Genomic DNA, 27539 nt, shown 5'->3' on the forward strand with positions numbered 1-27539 from the left:
AGGAAGTCAAAAAGTATTTCAATTATTAAGAATAGATCTGCCCACAATTTTCGGTTAAATGTGTTTTTTAGTATAATTTTATTATTATTTTTTTTAGGTTGGAGGAAATATGTCTTGTGAAGGTGTCAAAAAGCAGATTTCAGCCAAATTTTCAGTGAAATTCCAGTGGAGTTTAAGCGAATTTTCGAATTTCGCTGACTCATTCGTCTCTGGGTCAAAAGCAACAAATTTATGTAATCGATTCATTTAAATAAGAAAATAAATATATCCTAAAACATTTTTAATGAAGTTTCCTTACAATCCAAAACTGCATAACATTTTTGACTTTCTAATGTAATTTACAGATAAACTGCTTCATTTTAAATCAGCTATTTTTATAAGTTGACATCGTATACGTAATAAATACATCAAAATTATCTGAAACATAAGAGAATCTTAATCAAAATATCCCTAAATCGTGAGTTTAACAAACTATATATTTTTATGGCGTAAAGAGCAGAAGTTTAAAGAAAAGACAGCCTTCCCTGGTCTTAAATGTGGGGATGCAGTGGGAACTAGGCTATACCTTCAATATTTTTTGCTCCCCATCGAAAAAAAATAATTTGAAATTACAAATTTTTAGGGACATCTCATTGAAATTTGCTGGTGTATATACCCTCGCTAAATTTTTTGAAATGGAATGAAATAAATTTTTTGAAATGAAGGTACTCCTAGCCTCCCGATAAGTAAATATTAAAAAAATTAAAAGTAATATTAAAAAATAAGAGGGAAGGCAAACCAAGTGGAAAAAAAAACTTGGACCGCACCAGTGCACAAATAGACTATAAGTATATATGTGAAAAAATGAAAACAAACATTTAAAAAGTAGAGGGGAAACAAACCAAGTGAAAACACAGTACTTAAGCCGCATAATAAGATAATAAGACAAATAGATAATGAGTAAATAATATAAAAAAATAAAACAACAGTTAAAAAATAAGAGGGAAAATAAACCACGTGAAACAACATAAAACTTGGGCAGCTCCAGAGCACAAATAAGAAAGACCAAAACTAGAGCGGAATATTTTGTTTAATTTTTCTGTGATGAATGTGACAAAGTTTTTTTTTATATTTTCAGGTAAAGAAGCGAACGGGGGAGAAGGTAAGAACACGTTTAGAAACAACCCAAGGTAGGCGGGATCCGGGCGGGGAGTGTCTATTGGGGAGATTTTTTTTTTCCTTACGAGAGTTTGTTATGGCATTTTGGTTTACATTCCTTGCAAAATGAAGGAACAACGTAACTCTCCTGTTCACTAGGATTTTCAACTTGGCTTTTTATTGAAGAAGAGAGTATGGAACTTTACCTTGCATAGGATCTTTTTTGGATGAATTCAATTATTTCTGATTATTTTTGGGAGATGTCAGGGTGCCGAAGTGGACAATCGTAGTCGAGCTGCGGGCGGACACTAAATTTATTTGGAGGCCTAAGGAGGTATTAGATCTGTGGTTTATGTCTATATTATTACGTCTAATACGTCTATATTAGCGTAATACGTATTATAGACGTATTAACTACAAAATTGGCAGTGAGTAAGGACAGTATGAAGAAAATGGGTTTAGGATTTAGGGAAACATATTGGAATTGCCATGAATTTGAAAGAGATTACACTCATGTCTATGTCCGAGGCATAATATGCAAAATCATTAAGGATACTCATTGGGCTGATTATAAAATTTCTTTCATGAGTCTTAACAACCGTCAGGTCATCGAAAAATTTTCCATCTGTCAGAAAATTCCTTAGTGAGGATGTTGATCATAACTGAAAAAATAGGGGATCCAGGACTGTACCTTGGGGTACTCCATTTCGGAAAAGTGGAGCATTGATTCAGATTGTTAACTCTTTACGATCTATCAAATAGGAAGGAGGTAACCAATTAACCAGGAAGTAATCCACACTCTCTAAATTTTGTTTTATAAATTCAGTAACAGGTATTTTAACTAATTTATTGTTTTTAACAAGGTCAAATGTTTTTTGAAGGCCAATAGAAATCAAATTTAGAAAGGCATTGGGCTTTTTGAAAATTTTCCCAATGGAGTCGCTAGAAAAACAGGGTAATGGAAAATAGAAGTGGAATTATGACTCCCAAATTGCCTAAGGCGGGTAAGAGGTAGGACTTTTTCATTTAGCCAGTTTTTCAAAACTGCCAAAACCAAGCTTCTCAATGGGGGCAAAGCCGATAGTGGACTGTAAAAATTCTTCAAATTAGTGAAACAGAGAATAAATTCAATCCATCTTAAGCTAGTTGGCGTCACCAACTAAAAAAGGCCGAAGACTTGAATGCTTAGCCTTTACCGTATAACAATCTCAAACTTTCTCTCATCATACGCCTGTGAAGCTTCAAAATTATCTTCTGTCTTTTAAAGTGCTCATATTTCAGAGCCTTGATTAACCACTGGCTTCACTATAGATTCCAATATTTTAATCTTGGTTCGGAGAATTCTCTTCCAAATATTTCCAACTTCTTTCATACGTGATGGAACACTCTGGGTGTTGGCTATTCTACTTTTAACACCTTCACTGCACCTTAACACCTTCACTGCACCTTAACACCTTCACTGCACCTTAACACCTTCACTGCTCCTTAACACCTTCACTGCACCCAGCTTCTTTAATAATACTAACTAAGTGAAGCTATTCACTGGATCCATATTCTCGTTGATCAGCATTTGCTTATTCCTAGTCTTAGCGACCTAGTCCTCTTAACGTTAATTTACAAACCTATTCTTGAGCTCTGAGCTCCAAAAAATCACTCACTTTTTTTACATTTTCATCTAAGCCCCTCATATTATCAATATAACCTAAGTTTTAGAGAGTTTTATTATACCATAACCTTTTGTTTAGCATTGCCATTTACTATATTAATAACAGTCTAATAGCCTTAGCGGTCTTGTTGATGGAAAAGTATATCAAAATTATTCATATAAATGGAGGTAGAACCAGGATTGCCAACTGCCTAAATCTTAAAATAGTACAAATCAAGGCCAAAAAGAATTTTTTTTGCTCAAAAAGAGTTTGTCAAAAAATTTGCGCATCCCCTCTTCCGCATCCCCTCTGAGATAAAAAAAAAAAGTGCACTTCACACGAGAAGTGTGTAAATTGGCCACTCTGTGCCAATTCTGATGAATTTGTCAACTAGTGGTGTTAAAAATGAATGAAAACTGACACCCAAAAAGAGTGATTTTCAATTTCACTCAGTGCATTTCACACGTAAAGTGTGCAAGTTGGTAACCATGGGTAGAGCATAACCCTCTTTAACTCTTGATTCAGTAAGAAATGTTCAAATTTTTAGCTGCAGTAATGTTATTCCCATACATGCCACAAATAACTTTAACGCATGTATCTGGTATACCTCGATAAAATAGAACCTTGGCTGAAACTCTTCTAGTGGCTTAATTAAACGCTTGCTGTATGGGTCTATGACTCAGGCAGTTTAAAATCATTAGTCTAAAACTGAAAATTCGGTAGTTACACCCTATCCCCTTCAAGCAAACGGGCTGTTGATCTCTCAAGACTTGCTTTACAGCATATCTCAGTCTAAATAGTACCATCATGTAGAATAATCTCCTTCGAATAGAAACCAAGCTAATGCCGCTATAGTTACTCTTATGATTATTCTTATATGGGTTTAATTAAAGCTTTCTTATAGTCCCCGGTTGCTTTCCCTATTTCAAAATCATATTTGTTATCTTAAGTAATTTATTTCTAACTGCACAAAATTCGTATTTAAAATACAATATTTACCATACGAACAGCAAGTTGGGCTGTTTTATTTTAAATGTTTTTTCTACGCTTTCTAATTTTTTGTCACAAAATATATCTTTCTTAACTGTCACAAACTTTTTCACTGTCTTCTAAGCCATTTTCTGTAACTGTATCACGGTTTAGCCCAATATTAAAAATTTGTATCCATGTCTCTTTAACTCCTATTTGTCACTAATTGTGGTCCCATTCATATCCTTGGCTGGGACAAGCCCAAATGGACTACACTCTGTCTGTCTGTCTGTCTGTCTCTGTCTCTCTGTCTCTCTCTGTCTGTCTGTCTGTCTGTCTGTCTGTCTGTCTGTCTGTCTGTCTGTCTGTCTGTCTGTCTGTCTGTCTGTCTCTCTCTCTCTCTCTCTCTCTCTCTCTCTCTCTATGTCTCTCTCTCTCTCTCTCTCTCTTTCTCTCTGTGTCTTTATCTCTCTCTGTCTGTCTGTCTGTCTGTATGTCTGTCTGTCTGTCTCTCTCTCTCTCTCTCTCTCTCTCTCTCTCGCTCTATGTCTCTCTCTCTCTCTCTCTCTCTCTCTCTCTCTCTCTCTCTCTCTGTCTCTCTGTCTCTCTCTGTCTGTCTGTATGTCTGTCTGTCTGTCTCTCTCTCTGTCTCTCTCTCTCTGCTCTCTCTCTCTTTCTCTCTCTCTCTCTCTCTCTCTCTCTCTCTCTCTCTCTCTCTTTTTACTTTTTTAAAATTTTTAACAGCGTCTTTGTCTTTTTAACTGCGTTTTTCTTCCTGAGACACTGTCTGATACGTCGCAAAATGTTTCATTATTAGGATACTCCGGTCTGTATTTAGTTACTTATGATCCATAAGTAATCAACTACGTGCATAAACAAAGAGGAATAGTAAAGGAACAATTTAATCCTTAAAAGGGGAAAGAGGAAAAAAAGAAAACAAAGAAAAATCAGAACAGAAAAGTTATTCAGGTCCGGAAGTTTCAGAGGGATGTCATTGGCGCAACAACGAGATTAGTTTTTAATATTGTTTAATTTTTTCTTTAGATGTTTCTGGTATCGATAGAAAAAATATAGTGTATATGAATTACTTGAATTTTATCCAACTCTCCGGTGGAATCCATTCGGCTTGCAACGTTGACTGCATTACCCCATATATCATATTGAGGCTTTCTTGCACCAATTACGCCAGCAACCACTGGCCCAATGTTTATTCCTAATAAAATAAATCAAATAGTTAGATTAGAATATTACTTTGAGCTTTTAAGAATTCAATCTTACCAATTTCACTTTGAACATTTTTGAGTAGGTCTATATCATGAAAGCCACTTAATTGACCTTCAGCTACAGTAAATCACAAATTTATTCCCCAAAAATAAGGACTAGCACAAAAAGAACAGAAATTTATTTTGAAATCAAAATTATAATTTTTTATAATCTAGTTTACGACAGAGAAATCTGCGGAAGAATATTCTCCAGGCATAAATTGATACTAGAAAAATCTTTGATATTTTTCTTCCACAAAATGATTGATAGTTAAATTAAAATGGTAATTAATATTCTTGTTGAATTAAAATCATCTAAGAACGTTGTAAAAAAGGTCCTTGAGAAGTATATTTAACAGTGTGTAGCTAATAAAAATGTATTTTACTTTGAAGTTATATATTTTATTAGGCTTTTCAAGTACCTGATAAGCCTTTTTTCCTTTTAGTAACTGAATTTTGTTCGTATAAATTGACACAACAAATTCCAGACTATTTTCCTCACAGGATAATTGATATACTAAAATAAAACGTAATCCAATGTTTTTTTTTTTTTTGTTTTTTTTTACTTCACTATGTACTTTTGTCTTTGACTTTGGAATTTTCAGTGTTGGGACTTGATCAATTTGGTCACTAAAGAGTTTTTCTACTTGATAAATTCTATCTTTTAGTATGTAAGGTATCTATTTGATTGGATTTTAAGGTCTTTTTTTAGTTTGATAATTTGAATTTAATTGTTACTGCCTATTCTCTAAGCTTTAGAATACACAAATAAAAGAAGTTCTATCAAAGGTGAGGAAGGTTGGCGGGGTGATATAGTGTGACGAATTATATATCTACTTTAATTTTTCCCCTGTTAAACCATAAAATTAATAAAGTTAATCACTAATTGACTCTGTTAATATCATAAGATTTTTCATTCTTTACACCCTAATTAGTTTTGTTTTAAGGAGGGATTGAATAGAGAACAGGTATGCCACAAATTAAGTTCTTAATAGAAGTTACCAAGTTGCAACAATATTTTTAGACATTATTAGATAGATACTTTGTTAGTGACTTAATGGGAAAATGGTAGGGTAACAGCAAGAGAGGGAATGGTGCCGTTTTGTGTTGTAATAAAAATTGATCAGCTAGCTCTTCAATAAAGGTGCTATGATCGACAGAATGGCAAGATAATGAAAATAAGACAGGTGAGACATTAGAAAGATTTTTGTTAAAAACAACTTAACAAGGATATATCAACAACCCAATAGTTGATTGGGACTACCCCAGAAATGGTGGCTAAGACCTTACTTGCAGCAGCCCTAAAATATTTGTAAATTAAAATCAGGGAAGGGCTTTAAGCTGAAAGAAGGGCTTTCCTTATATACGTTTTCATAATTACACTAATCCATATTGGAGCAGCATATAGAATAGTACTTTCAGCAGCACTTTTATGCATCAAGCTTAGGGCTAAAGGTTCTAGCCCTCAAATTGATCTGACAATACGAAGGAGGCAGATGGAATATTGTCTAGTGGAATGCAATCTGTTAGTAATAGGAGGAGACCAAAGCAACTTCCTATCTAACATAACACCCAAGTATTTCACGTTATATTGGATTTTATTCATATTAACACAGAAGCACAACTTAATAGGAGGAGATTGATGCCTGCTGTTAAATAAATTTGAAATGCCTGCTGTTTTGATTTTATCAAACAGTTCGTGGTAACGAACTGTAAGTAAGGAGCGACCCGGCTCAATGGTAACCGAAACTCTAAAAAACGGAATTTTGATACCAATAGATGCATCAAAAGAATCAGATTTTAATTCTAATTTAAGATATACATGCTTCATGAAGTTCAATTTTACTTATCAAAAGTTACGGGCCTGAGAAAATTTGGTTGGTTTTTAAAAAAAGGAGAAAAGACCCTCTTAAAAGCTACAATACGCGAGTAAAAACTAAAGCATCAGATTCCGAGTATACAGACAACCCTACTGGAGAGGTGTCAAGCACCTATCTATAAAAATGTGGAATTTTCCATTTTTTGCCAGAAGAAAGATCACGGATGCGTGTTTATTTGTTTTTTTGTTTTTTTGCTTTTTTTTTGTTTTTTTTCCCAGGGGTGATCGTATCGACCCATTAGTCCTATAATATCGCGGGAGGGCTCATTGGAACGGAAATTAAAAGTTCTAGTGCTATTTTTAAGTGACCAAAAAAATGGAGGGCAACTAGGCCCCCTCCCACGCTCATTTTTTTCCCAAAGTCATCTGATCAAAATTTTGAGATAGCCATTTTGTTCAGCATGGTCGAAAATATTATAACTATGTCTTTTAGGATGACTTAATCACTCGAAGCCCCCAAGGGGAGGGCTGAAAATTATGAACTTTACCCAATGTTAACATACAGTATTGGTTATTGGTACCCGGCTCAGTGGTAACCAAAACTCTAGAAAACGGTATTTTGATGCAAATAGATACATAAAAAGAATCAAATTTGAATGCTCATTTCAAATATATAAGTTTCATCAAGTTTAATCCTACCAATGAAAAGTTACGTGCCTGAGGAAATTTGGCTGATTTTCGAAAAAAGGAGGAAAGACCCCGTAAAAGTTATAGAACCTGAATGAAAATCACACCATCATATTCCACGTATCAGAGAACCTGTAGAGATTTCAAGCTCTTATCTACAAAAATGTGGAATTTTCCATTTCTTGCCAGAAGAAAGATCAAGGGTGCGTGTTTATTTTTTTTTTTTTTTTTTTCCAGGGGTGATCGTATCGACCCAGTGGTCCTAGAATATCGTGGGAGGGCTCATTGGAATGGAAATTAAAAGTTCTAGTGCCTTTTTTAAGTGAACAAAAAAATGGAGGGCAACTAGGCCCTCTCCCGCGCTCATTGTTTTCCCAAAGTCACCTGATCAAAATTTTGAGATGGCCATTTTGTTCAGCATGTTCCAAAATATTATAAGTAAGTCTTTTAGGATGACTTAATCCCCCGAAGTTCCCGGGAGGAGGGCTGACAGCTATGAACTTCACCCAATGTTAACATATAGTATTGGTTATTGGGAAGTATACAGTACAGACGTTTTCAGGGGAGATTTTTCCTGGTAGTGGAGGGGGGAGGTCAGGCAGGAACGTACGCAGGGGGAGGCCTCCAGGCCCGCCCCCCCCCACGAAATCTCACGATTTTTTTCATTTTCCCATAATTTTCTGATTTTTCTCACAGAATAATGGGTTTGAAGGATTTGGCCCCCCCCCCGAAACAAATTGCCCCCCCCCTCCCCGAAACAAATTCCTGCGTACGTGCCTTGGGTCGGGGGTTATATAGGAGGATCTTTCCATGAAGGAAGTTTTCATGGGGGAAGGGACATTGCTATGAAGGGGACGCCAGACTTCCCAGCATTATTTAAAAGAAGATCAGAAATTAAATATAAAAAAACAAGTTTTTCAACTGCAACAGCAGCACCATCAAAACTTTAAACGAACAGAAAATATTACATATATGATTGGGTTCACCCCCTAGTCAATACCTCACTCTTTAAGCCAGAGATCTTTTTAGTACTTTCATAAGAGCTATTTATTCTAATTAACGGCCTTTGTGATTAAGCGGTCATTTTTAAAGAATTGGAACAAAATTAGAACTTTCGCTTAAAGAGCAAGGTATTGACTAGGGGGCGAACCTCCTAATATATGTATTAAAAATATATGAATATAGAAGTTCGTTACGTAAGTTAATTCGTAAGTTACGTATATTTATTTCTAATAAAAACGTTCGTAAATAAAATGAAACAAGTTTCGAGAAAGCCATTTAACCAAATAAAAGTAAATTAATATGAAAATTTTGTTTTAATTATTCATTTACTGTGAGCCAAGATCAAAACCTGCATTTATTCAAAAACGTTCAAAAATTAAATAAAAAAAACAAGTTTTTATTACTGAAAGTAATGAGCGACAGTAAAATTTTAAACGAACAGAAATTATTCCGTATATGAAAGGGGCTGTCCCCTCCTCAACGCCTTGCTCTTTACGCTAAAGTTTGACTTTCTCACAACTCTATTTTTTTTAAACAATAAAAAACTTTAGCGTAAAGAGCGTGGCATTGAGGAGAGGACGGGCCTTTTCATATACGGAATAATTTCTGTTCGTTTTAAGTTTTAATGTCGCTCCTTACTTTCAGTTATAAAAACTTGTTTTTTTTAAATTCGTATCAAAGGTGAGTTTGTTATTTGAAAACCAATCAATAAATCTTTTGAAGACATTTGTGACCAGTCCTTCCATACTTTCAATTATCAAGCCATTTTTGTTTCAAAGCAATTCGAGCCATTAAATATTCAAATAACGCACGCATCGCCTGAGTAGGCTTGAACTTTGAAATCGGTGTCAATATTTAGCCCAAGCAAGTCTTTTATGTTTATAGACCAAAGGAATGGAGATAATATGCCACCTTGGGGGCATGAATTTTCAAAATTGAGGGAAGTGACATTTTCAGATCAGACAAATCTATCATGTAAGCAACTGTAAATTAGGTTTTTACCACTAACAGGACGTTTTTTATCTATTAGCTTTTTTATAATGCCCGTATGCTAAGCCTTATCAAACGCAACTTTAATATCAAACAAAAATTGTGCTTTTCGCGTGAACAATTTTGACATTTTATTTTTTTCACTATTGATTAGATATTATATAATGCGTCTATTGTTGATTCATTCTTTCCAAAGCCAAATTGTGAATCAGAGATCCAATTATTAGTGTAACATGAGGAATAAATTTTTTCAACATTAATTGTTCAAAAAGTTTTTCAACATTAGACAACAGACTAATAGGTCTATAGGAAAGAACGGAACCATCTTTATTTTTATTGATTTTTTTGCTAATGTCGAGGAAATTTTAAACTTTTAAATTTTTGTGGAAATAATATGACTTCAGACAATTTTAAACAAAAAAGAGCATAACTAATTAATATTTTGTTTCAAAACTAAATTTAGGATCTTGACTGGGGCAGCTACTTTAATTGAGCTTGTATTCCTTATAGTTTCCTGTATTTCGTGTAGCATTTGACAGCATTAGAGTAAGATTTCAGTGGGTTCTTTAGAGGGAGAGTCAGAATGGTTTGACATAGCTTGGGTATTACCATTTGTAGGGAATATGTTTTTTTTAAATATCTATTTTCCCTACTTAGCAAAGTAGCATTTTCTTGACGAATGGAGTGACGCAAGAATTGTTAGCGGTCAAAGTTTTCAAGGGTGATTGTTTTTCCACCATTAATTTTTTATTTTCCCTGAAAAGACTTTGATTCTTCCGAATAATTTAGAAATAATTTAACAATGTTCAAATCCGGTAATCTAATCAGTTCTTAATCGGAAGAAATTTCAGCCTCAGGTAGTTGATGACGTCAAAAGATCGTAGAGGCTTAGCTTTGGATCCACTCTAACCAGCAAGGGTTAGATCAAACAGTTCGTGATAACGAACTGTAAGTAAGGAGCGACCCGGCTCAATAGTAACCGAAACTCTAAAAACCGGAATTTTGATACCAATAGATACATCAAAAGAATCAGATTTTTATTCTGATTTTAAATATATAAGTTTCGTCAAATTTAATCGTACCCGTCCGAAGTTACGCGCCTAAGAAAATTTGCCTGGTTTTCAAACAAAGGGGGAAATACCCCCTAAAAATTAGAGGACCTGACTAAAACTCACCCCATCATAGTCCTCGGATAATATACCCCTTCGGTGGAATTTGCCAGATTCTACCTACAAAAATATGGTCTTTTCCATATTTTTAGCGAATACTGAACACGGGTGCGTGTTTATTTGTTTGTTTGTTTTTTGTTTTTGTTTTTTTTCCCATGGGTAATTTTATTTACACAGTGGTCCTAGAATATCGTAAGAGGGCTCATTTGAACGGAAATTAAAAGTTCTAGTGCCCTTTTTAAGTGATAAAAAAATGGAGGGCAACTAGGCCCCCTCCCACGCTCATTTTTTTCTCAAAGTCACCCAATTAAAATTTTGAGATAGCCATTTTGTTTAGCATAGTCAAAAATCTGATCAATATGTCTTTTACGATGACTTAATCCCCCACAGGTCCCAGGGGAAGGGCTGCAAGTTATGAACTTTGCCCATTGCTTGCATTTTGTATTGGTTATTGGGAAGTATACAGACATTTTCAGGAAGAATTTTTTTTGGTGGGGGGGAGGGGGGCTGGAGGAGGGGGTTACTCGGGATAATCTTTCCGTGGAGGATGTTTCTTTGGGGTAAGGGACATTTCTATGAAGGGGGCGCCGGATTTCCAAGCATTATTTAAAAAATGATCAGAAATTAAATTTAAAAAAAACAAGTTTTTTCAACTGAAAGTAAGAAGCAACATTAGAACTTAAAATGAACAGAAATTATTACGTATATGAGGGGTTTCTCCCCCAAGTCAATACCTCGCTCTTTAGGCTACAGTTTTTTTAGTGCTTTCAAAAAAGCTATCTATTCTAATTAAACGGCCTTTGTGATTCAGGGGTGTGTGAATTAAAATTTTTTTAAACTTTTAACGTAAAATGCGTGGTATTGACTAAGGGGTGAACCCCATCATATACGTAATAACATAAACGTAATAAAAAAAAAACAATAAAAAAAACAAGCGATACGGCTCAATAGTAAGCGAAAGTTTTAAAAACGGAACTTTGATGTCAATAAATGTATCATAAGAATGGGCTTATAATGCTGATTCTAAATATATAAATTTTTTTTAGTTTATTATTATTCATCAAATACTACGAGCATGAGAAAACTTGCCTGATTTTTTAAAAAGGGGGGAAACATTCCCTAAATGTGAAAAATTTTTAATTAAAATGATTGTCGGATTCTGTGTCTCAAAAAACCCTATAACATTGGTTTCAAGCTCATATCTGCAAAAATCTGCAACTTTGTATTTTTTTCCAGAAGAAAAATATACGACTATAGAAGTTCGTTACGTAAGTTAATTTGTAAATTACGTCAGAACCTTATTTAGAGACAGCCATTTAGCAAAAGAAAAGTAAAATTTTTATGCAAAGTTTGTTTACTTATTCAATGACGGCGAGCCAAAATAAAAGCTGCATTAACTAAAAAACGACCAGAAATTAAATAAAAAAATAAGTTTTTTAAACTGAAAGTAAGGAGCGACATTAAAATTTAAAACGAACCGAAAGTATTCCGTATAGGAAAGGGGCTGTCCCCTCCTCAACGCCTCGCTCTTTACGCTAAAGTTTGAATCTGTCTCACAACTTTATTTTTTAAAACAATAAAAAACTTTAGCGTAAAGAGCGCGGCGTTGAGGAGGGGACAGCCCCTTTCATATACGGAATAATTTCTGTTCGTTTTAAGTTTTAATGTCGCTCCTTACTTTCAGTTAAAAAAACTTGTTTTTTTTATTTAATTTCAGACAAAAACAACTGAGAAAATTTATATGTTTATCTATGTTTATCTATGTTTAAAATTTATATGTTTATATATGTTTTTAAATTGGACTGCTGGAATATAAAAGGGATCCATAAGATGAATATGATAAAAGTTTGGTTGCAAATATAAACAGAGGAAGCATACTTTTTCACAGAGACAATGAGATATTATTATCTATCACAATTGACCCAGAGATCTTTTCAGTTTGAAGCTTAACTGATACTGGAAAAACATTATTGTTACTACAGATCCTTCTATACTTCTTGAAAGGCAGCGAAAATATTGAGCTAATGGAAGGTTACTCAATTTGATTATTGGTTCTCTTTGTGGTCTTTCACAAAGAATAAATATATCTCCCTCAATATTTTAACCATTGCTTACGATATGAGGAGTACCAAAAGCGTCTTTTGTAGGCCCTTTATTATATTTATCTACGCAAATGATATTTCTTCTTCTCTTGTGCCAGTTGTGAATAAGGTTTTATATTTTACATAAAAAGAGGTAAATGTTCCTCTCCCAATGTTTGCCGATGACATAGCTTCAATTGGTTGTGTGAAAGTGACTGAATTGCTTTTTACTTCAATGTCTATTACTATTAAGAGGGTATCCATTGGGATGAGATGCAAAAAGATTACTTTTAATTATAATAGGTCAAAATATTTTATATTTTGGAGGTTCTGGTAATTTTTATCCCTGGACATCTTCAGTTGAAGCTGGGGCCTTTCAACATAATGAATGTAAAGTGTTCGATATCTTGCTATTAATGTGGATGAATTTTCCTCATTTAATGGTCTCATTGAGAAAGTTTAAAATATTTTAGTTAGAGACATCAATATAATTTAAAAACTTAATTTCATAATCCGAATATTTTTTATTAGTTTAAGCCAATCCTATATTTGGTACTTTTGTTTAATACGACTAGGGATATTCTTCCTCAATACTTACCCTGGTCCAAGTTTTAAGAAATCTCATAATTAGAACATTTACAAATATAAGCCCTTCTGAATCGTGTTGTGTGGCTCACGTTAAGTCGAAAGTACTTTCAGTAGTTGCTGTTCGTAATTTTACACTGGTGTTTTCGTGTATAATTACACCAAAGGTATGTTCTTTTTTCTAATTGTGTTCACGAATGTTAATGGTGCTAATTCCCATGGCATAAGATCGAAGAATAAAATTTACATTAATATGTTGGTAGCGTCTTGTTCTGGGTTTTCTGTGGTTATTAAAGGGGATAAGCTATGGAATTCGTTAAATGGATATATTAAAAGTAGTTTTATGTAAGTGTATTTAATAGTCTATTGAAAAATTGAATATTTTATAAATATGATTTTTAACAATTTTGCTCTAATTAGCCATGTTTTATTCTTCTATTTTTTTTTTCTCTCTTTCAGTGTTACTTTAAATTTTTTTTTCTCTTGGTCCTTAACAAGTTATCTTCTAGGATCTTTATTGTTATTAATGTTTTTGTTATGTTTTTATTAGAATAAATTGAATTGAATTGAATTGATTGAATGATTGAATTAATAGAATGTACAATTCAGGGGAAATGGGATTAAATCATAAGTATAAAATGTTTTCTTATGATTGAGCGGGGTTAAGAAAGGAACTGACTGTTGAGCGTTAAGTTAGTGGTAGCGAATACATGATGCTCTAGCCATGTTCTGTTTTTAAAGCCCTTCTTAGAAAAGCATAAATTGTTTTTTTAATGGATTTGTTTAAATGTTTAATGTTTATATAATATTTTCATAATCCCCCTCCTACAGGCCATCGAGCCTTTGTGAGGATTTGTAGATTGTTGTTTAATTATTTTACTGTTATATGGAAAATAAATCTATCTTTCTATCTATCAATGAATTAATTTATTTGACCAATAAATTTAAAACATAAGCACATGGCATTTTGGGGACATTTAGTTATGTTAAGTTTTTGTTAATAATTGATTTAAAAAATAAATTAAAAATCAGGTATGTACTCAGAATATTTGTTTACTCTCTTGAATGCTTTTGTTGTTGTTCTGTGCTTTATACCACGAATAAGCAAGCAGTGTTTGTGTGTTTGCCTAAGTATGCCGGTTATAGTCACGAACACCTTTTAGCTAATTTCAATTGGCCTTGGTCAGCATAACAGCTCCAATTGAGGGATGGATATATACAGAGTTAGTCACGAGAACCTTTTAGCTAAGTTCAATTGGCGTTGGTCAGTATAACACCTCCAATTGAGGGATGGAGATATACAGGGTTAGTGAAGAGCACCTTTTAGCTAAGTTCAATTGGCGTTGGTCGGTATAACACCTCCAATTGAGGGATGGAGATTCACAGAGTTAGTCACGAGCACCTTTTAGCTAAGTTCGATTAGCGTTGGTCAGTAGCCTATAACAGTTCCAATTGAGGGATGGAGATATACAGAGTTAGTCGCGAGCACCTTTTACCTAAGTTCAATTAGCGTTGGTCAGTATAACAGCTCCAACTGAGGGATGGAGATATACAGAGTTAGTCACGAGCACCTTTTACCTAAGTTCAAATGGCATTAGTCAGTATAACAGCTCCAACTGAGGGATGGAGATATACAGAGTTAGTCACGAGCACCTTTTAGCTAAGTGCAAATGGCATTAGTCAGTATAACAGCTCCAACTGAGGGATGGAGATATACTGAGTTAGTCACGAGCACCTTTTAGCTAAGTTCAATTGGCGTTGGTCAGTATAACACCTCCAATTGAGGGATGGAGATATACAGAGTTAGTCACGAGTACCTTTTACCTAAGTTCAATTGGCGTTGGTCAGTATAACACCTCCAACTGAGGGATGGAGATATACAGAGTTACTCACGAGCACCTTTTACCTAAGTTCAATTGGCGTTGGTCAGTACAACACCTCCAACTGAGGGATGGAGATATACAGAGTTAGTCACGAGCACCTTTCAGCTAAGTTCAATTAGCGTTGGTCAGTAGCCTATAACAGTTCCAATTGAGGGATGGAGATATACAGAGTTAGTCAAGAGCACCTTTTACCTAAGTTCAATTAGCGTTGGTCAGTATAACAGCTCCAACTGAGGGATGGAGATATACAGAGTTAGTCACGAGCACCTTTTAGCTAAGTTCAATTAGCGTTGGTCAGTAGCCGATAACAGTTCCAATTGAGGGACGGAGATATACAGAGTTAGTCACGAGCACCTTTTACCTTAGTTCAATTAGCGTTGGTCAGTATAACAGCTCCAACTGAGGGATGGAGATATACAGAGTTAGTCACGATCACCTTTTAGCTAAGTTCAATTGGCGTTGGTCAGTATTACACCTCCAATTGAAAGATGGAGATATACAGAGTTAGTCACGAGCACATTTTAGCTAAGTTCAATTAGCGTTGGTCAGTAGCCTATAACAGTTCCAATTGAGGGACGGAGATATACAGAGTTAGGCACGAGCACCTTTTAGCTAAGTTCAATTGGTGTTGGTCAGTATAACAGCTCCAACTGAGGGATGGAGATATACAGAGTTAGTCACGAGCACCTTTTAGCTAAGTTCAATTGGCGTTGGTCAGTATAACACCTCCAATTGAGGGATGGAGATATACTGAGTTAGTCGCGAGCACCTTTTACCTAACTTCAATTAACGTTGGTCAGCACAACAGCTCCAATTGAGGGATGGGGATATACAAAGTTAGTCACGAGCACCTTTTAGCTAAGTTCAATTAGCGTTGGTCAGCATAAGACCTCAAATTGAGGGATGGAGATATACAGAGTTAGTCACGAGCACCTTTTAGCTAAGTTCAATTGGCGTTGGTCAGTATAACAGCTCCAATTGAGGGATGGAGATATACAGAGTTAGGCACGATCACCTTTTAGCTAAGTTCAATTGGCGTTGGTCAGTATAACAGCTCCAACTGAGGGGTGGAGATATACAGAGTTAGTCACGATCACCTTTTAGCTAAGTTCAATTAGCGTTGGTCAGTAAAACAGCTCCAATTGAGGGATGGAGATATACAGAGTTATTCCCGAGCACCTTTTAGCTAAGTTCAATTGGCGTTGGTCAGTATCACACCTCCAATTGAGAGATGGAGATATACAGAGTTAGTCACGAGCACATTTTAGCTAAATTTAATTAGCGTTAGTCAGTAGCCTATAACAGGTCCAATTGAGGGATGGAGATATACAGAGTTAGGCACGAGCACCTTTTAGCTAAGTTCAATTTGTGTTGGTCAGTATAACAGCTCCAACTGAGGGATGGAGATATACAGAGTTAGTCACAAGCACCTATTAGCTAAGTTCAATTGGCGTTTGTCAGCATAACCGCTCCAATTGAGGGATGGAGATATACTGAGTTAGTCACGAGCACCATTTAGCTAAGTTCAATTAGCGTTGGTCAGTATAACAGCTCTAATTGAGGGATGGAGATATACAGAGTTAGTCACGAGCACCTTTTAGCTAAGTTCAATTAGCGTTGGTCAGTAAAACAGCTCCAATTGAGGGATGCAGATATACAGAGTTAGTCGCGAGAACCTTTTACCTAAGTTCAATTAGCGTTGGTCAGCATAACAGCTCCAATTGAGGGATGGAGATATACAGAGTTAGTCACGAGCACCTTTTAGCTAAGTTCAATTGGCGTTGGTTAGTATGACACCTCCAATTGAGGGATGGAGATATACAGAGTTAGTCACGAGCACCTTTCAGCTAAGTTCAATTAGCGTTGGTCAGTAAAACAGTTCCAATTGAGGGATGGAGATATACAGAGTTAGTCACGAGCACCTTTTAGCTAATTTCAATTGGAGTTGGTCATTTTAACAGCTCCAACTGAGGGATGGAGATATACAGAGTTAGCCACGAGCACCTTTTAGCTAAGTTCAATTAGCGTTGGTCAGTAGCCTATAACAGTTCCAATTGAGGGATGGAGATATACAGAGTTAGTCGCGAGCACCTTTTACCTAAGTTCAATTAGCGTTGGTCAGTATAACAGCTCCAACTGATGGATGGAGATATACAGAGTTAGTCACGAGCACCTTTTAGCTAAGTTCAATTAACGTTGGTCGGTATAACACCTCCAATTGAGGGATGGCGATATACAGAGTTAGTCACGAGCACCTTTTAGCTAAGTTCAATTGGCGTTGGTCAGTATAACAGCTCCAACTGAGGGATGGAGATAAACAGAGTCAGTGACGAGCACCGTTTAGCTAAGTTCAATTAGCGTTGGTCAGTAGCCTACAACAGTTCCAATTGAGGATGGAGATATACAGAGTTAGTCACGAGCACATTTTAGCTAAGTTCAATTGGCGTTGGTCAGTATAACAGCTCCAACTGAAGGATGGAGAAACACAGAGTTAGTCACGAGCACCTTTTAGCTAAGTTCAATTAGCGTTGGTCAGCATAACACCTCCAATTGAGGGATGGAGATATACAGAGTTAGTTAAGAGCACTTTTTAGCTAAGTTCAATTAGCGTTGGTCAGTAAAACAGCTCCAATTGAGGGTTGGAGATATACAGAGTTAGTTGCGAGCACCTTTTACCTAAGTTCAATTAGCGTTGGTCAGTATAACAGCTCCAACTGAGGGATGGAGGTATATAGAGTCAGTCACGTAAAACAGCTCCAATTGAGGGATGGAGATATACAGAGTTATTCACGAGCACCTTTTAGCTAAGTTCAATTAGCGTTGGTCAGTAGCCTCTAACAGTTCCAATTGAGGGATGGAGATATACAGAGTTAGTTACGAGCACCTTTTAGCTAAGTTCAATTGGTGTTGGTCAGCATAACAGCTCCAATTGAGGGATGGAGATATACAGAGTTAGTCACGAGCACCTTTTAGCTAAGTTCAATTAGCGTTGGTCAGTAGCCTATAACAGTTCCAATTGAGGGATGGAGATATACAGAGTTAGTCACGAGCACCTTTTAGCTAAGTTCAATTGGCGTTGGTCAGTAGCCTATAACAGTTCCAAGTGAGGGATGGAGATATACAGAGTTAGTCACGAGCACCTTTTAGCTAAGTTCAATTGGCGTTGGTCAGTATAACAGCTCCAAATGAGGGATGGAGATATACAGAGTTTGTCAAGAGCACCTTTTAGCTAAGTTCAATTAGCGTTGGTCAGCATAACAGCTCCAATTGAGGGATGGAGATATACAGAGTTAGTCAAGAGCACTTTTTAGCTAAGTTCAATTAGCGTTGGTCAGTAAAACAGCTCCAATTGAGGGTTGGAGATATACAGAGTTAGTTGCGAGAACCTTTTACCTAAGTTCAATTAGCGTTAGTCAGTATAACAGCTCCAACTGAGGGATGGAGGTATATAGAGTCAGTCACGTAAAACAGCTCCAATTGAGGGATGGAGATATACAGAGTTATTCACGAGCACATTTTAGCTAAGTTCAATTAGCGTTGGTCAGTAGCCTATAACAGTTCCAATTGCGGGATGGAGATGTACAGAGTTAGTCACGAGCACATTATAGCTAAGTTCAATTGGCGTTGGTCAGTATAACAGCTCCAACTGAAGGATGGAGATATACAGAGTTAGTCACGAGCACCTTTCAGCTAAGTTCAATTAGCGTTGGTCAGCAAAACAGCTCCAATTGAGGGATGGAGATATACAGAGTTAGTCACGAGCACTTTTTACCTAAGTTCAATTAGCGTTGGTCAGTATAACAGCTCCAACTGAGGGATGGAGGTATATAGAGTCAGTCACGTAAAACAGCTCCAAGTGAGGGATGGAGATATACAGAGTTAGTCACGAGCACCTTTTAGCTAATTTCAATTGGCGTTTGTCAGCATAACAGCTCCAATTGAGGGATGGAGATATACTGAGTTAGTCGCGAGCACCTTTTACCTAACTTCAATTGGCGTTGGTCAGCACAACAGCTCCAATTGAGGGATGGGGATATACAGAGTTAGTCACGATCACCTTTTAGCTAAGTTCAATTAGCGTTGGTCAGTATAACAGCTTCAACTGATGGATGGAGATATACAGAGTTAGTCACGAGCACCTTTTAGCTAAGTTCAATTGGCGTTGGTCGGTATAACACCTCCAATTGAGGGATGGAGATATAGAGAGTTAGTCACGAGCACCTTTTAGCTAAGTTCAATTGGCGTTGGTCAGTATAACAGCTCCAAATGAGGGATGGAGATATACAGAGTTAGTCACGAGCACCTTTTAGCTAAGATCAATTAGCGTTGGTCAGTAGCCTACAACAGTTCCAATTGAGGGATGGAGATATACAGAGTTAGTCACGAGCACATTTTAGCTAAGTTCAATTAGCGTTGGTCAGCATAACACCTCCAATTGAGGGATGGAGATATACAGAGTTAGTCAAGAGCACGTTTTAGCTAAGTTCAATTAGCGTTGGTCAGTAAAACAGCTCCAATTGAGGGTTGGAGATATACAGAGTTAGTTGCGAGCACCTTTTACCTAAGTTCAATTAGCGTTGGTCAGTATAACAGCTCCAACTGAGGGATGGAGGTATATAGAGTCAGTCACGTAAAACAGCTCCAATTGAGGGATGGAGATATACAGAGTTAGTCACGAGCACCTTTTAGCTAAGTTCAATTAGCGTTGGTCAGTATCCTATAACAGTTCCAATTGAGGGATGGAGATATACAGAGTTAGTCACGAGCACCTTTTAGCTAACTTCAATTTGCGTTGGTCAGTATAACAGCTCCAACTGAGGGATGGAGATATACAGAGTCAGTCACGAGCACCTTTTAGCTAAGTTCAATTGGCGTTGGTCAGTAGCCTATAACAGTTCCAATTGAAGAATGGAGATATACAGAGAAAGTCACGAGCACCTTTTAGCTAAGTTCAATTAGCGTTGGTCAGTAGCCTATAACAGGTCCAATTGAGGGATGGAGATATACAGAGTTAATCACGAGCACCTTTTAGCTAAGTTCAATTGGCGTTGGTCAGTATAACAGCTCCAAATGAGGGATGGAGATATACAGAGTTAATCAAGAGCACCTTTTAGCTAAGTTCAATTAGCGTTGGTCAGCATAACAGCTCCAATTGAGGGATGGAGATATACAGAGTTAGTTAAGAGCACTTTTTAGCTAAGTTCAATTAGCGTTGGTCAGTAAAACAGCTCCAATTGAGGGTTGGAGATATACAGAGTTAGTTGCGAGAACCTTTTACCTAAGTTCAATTAGCGTTGGTCAGTATAACAGCTCCAACTGAGGGACGGAGGTATATAGAGTCAGTCACGTAAAACAGCTCTAATTGAGGGATGGAGATATACAGAGTTATTCACGAGCACCTTTTAGCTAAGTTCAATTAGCGTTGGTCAGTAGCCTATAACAGTTCCAATTGAGGGATGGAGATGTACAGAGTTAGTCACGAGCACATTATAGCTAAGTTCAATTGGCGTTGGTCAGTAAAACAGCTCCAACTGAAGGATGGAGATATACAGAGTTAGTCACGAGCACCTTTCAGCTAAGTTCAATTAGCGTTGGTCAGCAAAACAGCTCCAATTGAGGGATGGAGATATACAGAGTTAGTCACGAGCACTTTTTACCTAAGTTCAATTGGCGTTGGTCAGTATAACAGCTCCAACTGAGGGATGGAGGTATATAGAGTCAGTCACGTAAAACAGCTCCAATTGAGGGATGGAGATATACAGAGTTAGTCACGAGCACCTTTTAGCTAATTTCAATTGGCGTTGGTCAGCATAACAGCTCAAACTGAGGAATGGAGATATACAGAGTTAGTCACGAGCACCTTTTAGCTAAGTTCAATTGGCGTTGGTCAGTATAACACCTCCAACTGAGGGATGGAGATATTCAGAGTTAGTCACGAGCACCTTTTAGCTAAGTTCAATTAGCGTTGGTCAGTATAACAGCTCCAACTGAGGGATGGAGATATACAGAGTTAGTCACGAGCACCTTTTAGCTAAGTTCAATTGGCGTTGGTCAGTATAACACCTCCAATTGAGGGATGGAGATATAGAGAGTTAGTCACGAGCACCTTTTAGCTAAGTTCAATTGGCGTTGGTCAGTATAACAGCTCCAACTGATGGATGGAGATATACAGAGTTAGTCACGAGCACCTTTGAGCTAAGTTCACTTAGCGTTGGTCAGTAGCCTACAACAGTTCCAATTGATGGATGGAGATATACAGAGTTAGTCACGAGCACATTTTAGCTAAGTTCAATTAGCGTTGGTCAGTAGCCTATAACAGTTCCAATTGAGGGATGGAGATATAGAGAGTTAATCACGAGCACCTTTTAGCTAAGTTCAATTGGCGTTGGTCAGTATAACAGCTCCAAATGAGGGATGGAGATATACAGAGTTTGTCAAGAGCACCTTTTAGCTAAGTTCAATTAGCGTTGGTCAGCATAACAGCTCCAATTGAGGGATGGAGATATACAGAGTTAGTCACGAGCACTTTTTAGCTAAGTTCAATTAGCGTTGGTCAGTAAAACAGCTCCAATTGAGGGATGGAGATATACAGAGTTAGTCACGAGCACCTTTTAGCTAAGTTCAATTGGCGTTGGTCAGTATAACAGCTCCAACTGAGGGATGGAAATATACAGAGTTAGTCACGAGCATCTTTTACCTAAGTTCAATTGGCGTTGGTCAGTATAACAGCTCCAACTGAGGGATGGAAATATACAGAGTTAGTCACGAGCATCTTTTACCTAAGTTCAATTAGCGTTGGTCAGTATAACAGCACCAACTGATGGATGGAGATATACAGAGTTAGTCACGAGCACCTTTTAGCTAAGTTCAATTGGCGTTGGTCGGTATAACACCTCCAATTGAGGGATGGAGATATACAGAGTTAGTCACGAGCACCTTTTAGCTAAGTTCAATTGGCGTTGGTCAGTATAACAGCTCCAATTGAGGGATGGAGATATACAGAGTTAGTCACGAGCACCTTTTAGCTAAGTTCAATTAGCGTTGGTCAGTAGCCTCTAACAGTTCCAATTGAAGGATGGAGATATACAGAGTTAGACACGAGCACATTTAATTTAAGTTCAATTGGCGTTGGTCAGTATAACAGCTCCAACTGAAGGATGGAGATATACAGAGTTAGTCACGAACACCTTTTAGCTAAGTTCAATCAGCGTTGGTCAGCATAACGCCTCCAATTGAGGGATGGAGATATACAGAGTTAGTCACGAGCACTTTTTAGCTAAGTTCAATTAGCGTTGGTCAGTAAAACAGCTCCAATTGAGGGATGGAGATATACAGAGTTAGTTGCGAGTACCTTTTACCTAAGTTCAATTAGCGTTGGTCAGTATAACAGCTCCAACTGAGGAATGGAGGTATATAGAGTCAGTCAAGTAAAACAGCTCCAATTGAGGGATGGAGATATACAGAGTTAGTCACGAGCACCTTTTAGCTAAGTTCAATTAGCATTGGTCTGTAGCCTATAACAGTTCCAATTGAGGGATGAAGATATACAGAGTTAGTCATGAGCACCTTTTAGCTCAATTCAATTATCGTTGGTCAGCATAACAGCTCCAATTGAGGGATGGAGATATACAGAGTTAGTCACGAGCACTTTTTAGCTAAGTTCAATTAGCGTTGGTCAGTATAACAGCTTCAACTGAGGGATGGAGGTATATTGAGTCAGTCACGTAAAACAGCTCCAATTGAGGGATGGAGATATACAGAGTTAGTCACGAGCACCTTTTAGCTAAGTAAAATTGGCGTTGGTCAGTATAACAGCTCCAACTGAGGGATGGAGATATACAGAGGTAGTCAAGAGTACCTTTTAGCTAAGTTCAATTGGCGTTGGTCAGTATAACACCTCCAATTGAGGGATGGAGATATACAGAGTTAGTCACGAGCACCTTTTAGCTTTGTTCAATTAGCGTTGGTCAGTAGCCTATAACAGTTCCAATTGAGGGATGGAGATATACAGAGTTAGTCACAAGCACCTTTTACCTAAGTTCAATTAGCGTTGGTCAGTATAACAGCTCCAACTGGTGGATGGAGATATACAGAGTTAGTCACAAGCACCTTTTAGCTAAGTTCAATTGGCGTTGGTCTGTATAACAGCTCCAATTGAGGGATGGAGATATACAGAGTTAGTCACGAGCACCTTTTAGCTCAGTTCAATTGGCGTTGGTCAGTATAACAGCTCCAACTGAGGGATGGAGATATACAGAGTTAGTGACGAGCAACTTTTAGCTAAGTTCAATTAGCGTTGGTCAGTAGCCTATAACAGTTCCAATTGAGGAATGGAGATATACAGAGTTAGTCACGAGCACCTTTTAGCTAAGTTCAATTGGCGTTGGTTAGTATGACACCTCCAATTGAGGGATGGAGATATACAGAGTTAGTCATGAGCACCTTTCAGCTAAGTTCAATTAGCGTTTGTCAGTAAAACAGCTCCAATTGAGGGATGGACATATACAGAGTTAGTCACGAGCACCTTTTAGCTAAGTTCAATTGGCGTTGGTCAGTATAATAGCTCCAACTGAGGGATGGAGATATACAGAGTTAGTCACGAGCACCTTTTAGCTAAGTTCAATTAGCGTTGGTCAGTAGCCTATAACAGTTCCAATTGAGAGATGGAGATATACAGAGTTAGTCGCGAGCACCTTTTACCTAAGTTCAATTAGCGTTGGTCAGTATAACAGCTCCAACTGATGGATGGAGATATACAGAGTTAGTCACGAGCACCTTTTAGCTAAGTTCAATTGACGTTGGTCGGTATAACACCTCCAATTGAGGGATGGAGAAATACAGAGTTAGTCACGAGCACCTTTGAGCTAAGTTCAATTGGCGTTGGTCAGTATAACAGCTCCAACTGAGGGATGGAGATATACAGAGTTAGTCACGAGCACCTTTTAGCTAAGTTCAATTAGCGTTGGTCAGTAGCCTACAACAGTTCCAATTGAGGGATGGAGATATACAGAGTTAGTCACGAGCACATTTTAGCTAAGTTCAATTGGCGTTGGTCAGTATAACAGCTCCAACTGAAGGATGGAGAAATACAGAGTTAGTCACGAGCACCTTTTAGCTAAGTTCAATTAGCGTTGGTCAGCATAACACCTCTAATTGAGGGATGGAGATATACAGAGTTAGTCAAGAGCACTTTTTAGCTAAGTTCAATTAGCGTTGGTCAGTAAAACAGCTCCAATTGAGGGATGGAGATATACAGAGTTAGTTGCGAGCACCTTTACCTAAGTTCAATTAGCGTTGGTCAGTATAACAGCTCCAACTGAGGGATGGAGGTATATAGAGTCAGTCACGTAAAACAGCTCCAATTGAGGGATGGAGATATACAGAGTTAGTCACGAGCACCTTTTAGCTAAGTTCAATTAGCGTTGGTCAGTAGCCTATAACAGTTCCAATTGAGGGATGGAGAAATACAGAGTTAGTCATGAGCACATTTTAGCTAAGTTCAATTGGCGTTGGTCAGTAAAACAGCTCCAACTGAAGGATGGAGATATACAGAGTTAGTCACGAGCACCTTTCAGCTAAGTTCAATTAGCGTTGGTCAGCAAAACAGCTCCAATTGAGTGATGGAGATATACAGAGTTAGTCGCGAGCACCTTTTACCTAAGTTCAATTAGCGTTGGTCAGTATAACAGCTCCAACTGAGGGATGGAGGTATATAGAGTCAGTCACGTAAAACAGCTCCAATTGAGGGATGGAGATATACAGAGTTAGTCACGAGCACCTTTTAGCTAAGTTCAATTGGCGTTGGTCAGTATAACAGCTCCAAATGAGGGATGGAGATATACAGAGTTAGTCACGAGCACCTTTTAGCTAATTTCAATTGGCGTTGGTCTGTATAACACCTCCAATTGAGGGATGGAGATATTCAGAGTTAGTCACGATCACCTTTTAGCTAAGTTCAATTAGCGTTGGTCAGTAGCCAATAACAGTTCTAATTCAGGGATGGAGATATACAGAGTTAGTCACGAGCACCTTTTACCTAAGTTCAATTAGCGTTGGTCAGTATAACAGCTTCAACTGATGGATGGAGATATACAGAGCTAGTCACGAGCACCTTTTAGCTAAGTTCAATTGGCGTTGGTCAGTATAACACCTCCAATTGAGGGATGGAGATATAGAGAGTTAGTCACGAGCACCTTTTAGCTAAGTTCAATTGGCGTTGGTCAGTATAACAGCTCCAACTGAGGGATGGAGATATACAGAGTTAGTCACGAGCACCTTTTAGCTAAGTTCAATTGGCGTTGGTCAGTAGCCTATAACAGTTCCAATTGAGGGATGGAGATATACAGAGTTAGTCACGAGCACCTTTTAGCTAAGTTCAATTGGCGTTGGTCAGTATAACAGCTCCAAATGAGGGATGGAGATATAAAAAGTTTGTCACGAGCACCTTTTAGCTAAGTTCAATTAGCGTTGGTCACAATAACACCTCCAATTGAGGGATGGAAATATACAGAGTTAGTCACGAGCACTTTTTAGCTAAGTTCAATTAGCGTTGGTCAGTACAACAGCTCCAATTGAGGGATGGAGATATACAGAGTTAGTCACGAGCACCTTTTAGCTAAGTTCAATTGGCGTTGGTCAGTATAACAGCTCCAACTGAGGGATGGAGATATACAGACCTAGTCACGAGCATCTTTTAGCTAAGTTCAATTAGCGTTGGTCAGTAGCCTATAACAGTTCCAATTGAGGGATGGAGATATACAGAGTTAGTCAAGAGCACCTTTTACCTAAGTTCAATTAGCATTGGTCAGTATAACAGCACCAACTGATGGATGGAGATATACAGAGTTAGTTACTAGCACCTTTTAGCTTATTTCAATTGGTGTTGGTCGGTATAACACCTCCAATTGAGGGGTGGAGATATACAGAGTTAGTCACGAGCACCTTTTAGCTAAGTTCAATTGGCGTTGGTCAGCATAACAGCTCCAATTGAGGGATGGAGATATACAGAGTTAGTCACGAGCACTTTTTAGCTAAGTTCAATTAGCGTTGGTCAGCATAACACCTCCAAGTGAGGGATGGAGATATACAGAGTTAGTCACGAGCACTTTTTAGCTAAGTTCAATTAGCGTTGGTCAGTATAACAGCTCCAATTGAGGGATGGAGATATACAGAGTTAGTTGCGAGCACCTTTTACCTAAGTTCAATTAGCGTTGGTCAGTATAACAGCTCCAACTGAGGGATGGAGGTATATAGAGTCAGTCACGTAAAACAGCTCCAATTGAGAGATGGAGATACACAGAGTTAGTCACGAGCACCTTTTAGCTAAGTTCAATTGGCGTTGGTCAGTATAACAGCTCTAACTGAGGGATGGAGATATACAGAGTTAGTCACGAGCACCTTTTAGCTAATTTCAATTGGCGTTGGTCAGTATAACACCTCCAATTGAGGGATGGAGATATACAGAGTTAGTCACGATCACCTTTTAGCTAAGTTCAAATAGCGTTGGTCAGTAGCCAATAACAGTTCTAATTCAGGGATGGAGATATACAGAGTTAGTCACGAGCACCTGTTAGCTAAGTTCAATTTGTGTTGGTCAGTATAACAGCTTCAACTGATGGATGGAGATATACAGAGTTAGTCACGAGCACCTTTTAGCTAAGTTCAATTGGCGTTGGTCGGTATAACACCTCCAATTGAGGGATGGAGATATAGAGAGTTAGTCATGAGCACCTTTTAGCTAAGTTCAATTGGCGTTGGTCAGTATAACAGCTCCAATTGAGGGATGGAGATATACAGAGTCAGTAACGAGCACCTTTTAGCTAAGTTCAATTGGCGTTGGTCAGTAGCCAATAACAGTTACAATTGAGGAATGGAGATATACAGAGTTAGTCACGAGCACATTTTAGCTAAGTTCAATTGGCGTTGGTCAGTAGCCTATAACAGTTCCAATTGAGGGATGGAGATATACAGAGTTAGTCACGAGCACCTTTTAGCTAAGTTCAATTGGCGTTGGTCAGTATAACAGCTCCAAATGAGGGATGGAGATATAAAAAGTTTGTCAAGAGCACCTTTTAGCTAAGTTCAATTAGCGTTGGTCACAATAACAGCTCCAATTGAGGGATGGAGATATACAGAGTTAGTCACGAGCACTTTTTAGCTAAGTTCAATTAGCGTTGGTCAGTAAAACAGCTCCAATTGAGGGATGGAGATATACAGAGTTAGTCACGAGCACCTTTTAGCTAAGTTCAATTGGCGTTGGTCAGTATAACAGCTCCAACTGAGGGATGGAGATATACAGAGTTAGTCACG

At 37.6% G+C, this 27539-nt stretch overlaps 1 protein-coding gene across 4 annotated transcripts in view; it reads right to left on the reverse strand.

Moving 5' to 3' along the window:
- LOC148953654 (adenylate cyclase type 5-like) overlaps positions 1-27539 on the reverse strand; it is a 118205-nt gene that overhangs the window by 8028 nt on the left and 82638 nt on the right. For 3 of the 4 annotated variants that reach the window (XR_016143759.1, XM_089108401.1, XM_089108400.1), the window contains one exon: positions 4841-4965. The exons of the other annotated variant lie outside the window; for it this stretch is intronic. Coding sequence is in view for 2 of the 3 variants with exons in the window: in XM_089108401.1 (XP_088964527.1) it covers positions 4841-4965 (125 nt within the window). In the remaining variant the exon portion in view is untranslated. The remainder of the gene's footprint in view (positions 1-4840; positions 4966-27539) is intronic. 4 annotated transcript variants of the gene reach the window in all.

The sequence above is a fragment of the Artemia sp. Qi Xiang Cuo genome, chromosome 3, assembly GCF_049724085.1.
Source record: "Artemia sp. Qi Xiang Cuo chromosome 3, ASM4972408v1, whole genome shotgun sequence".
Lineage (NCBI taxonomy): Eukaryota > Metazoa > Arthropoda > Branchiopoda > Anostraca > Artemiidae > Artemia > Artemia sp. Qi Xiang Cuo.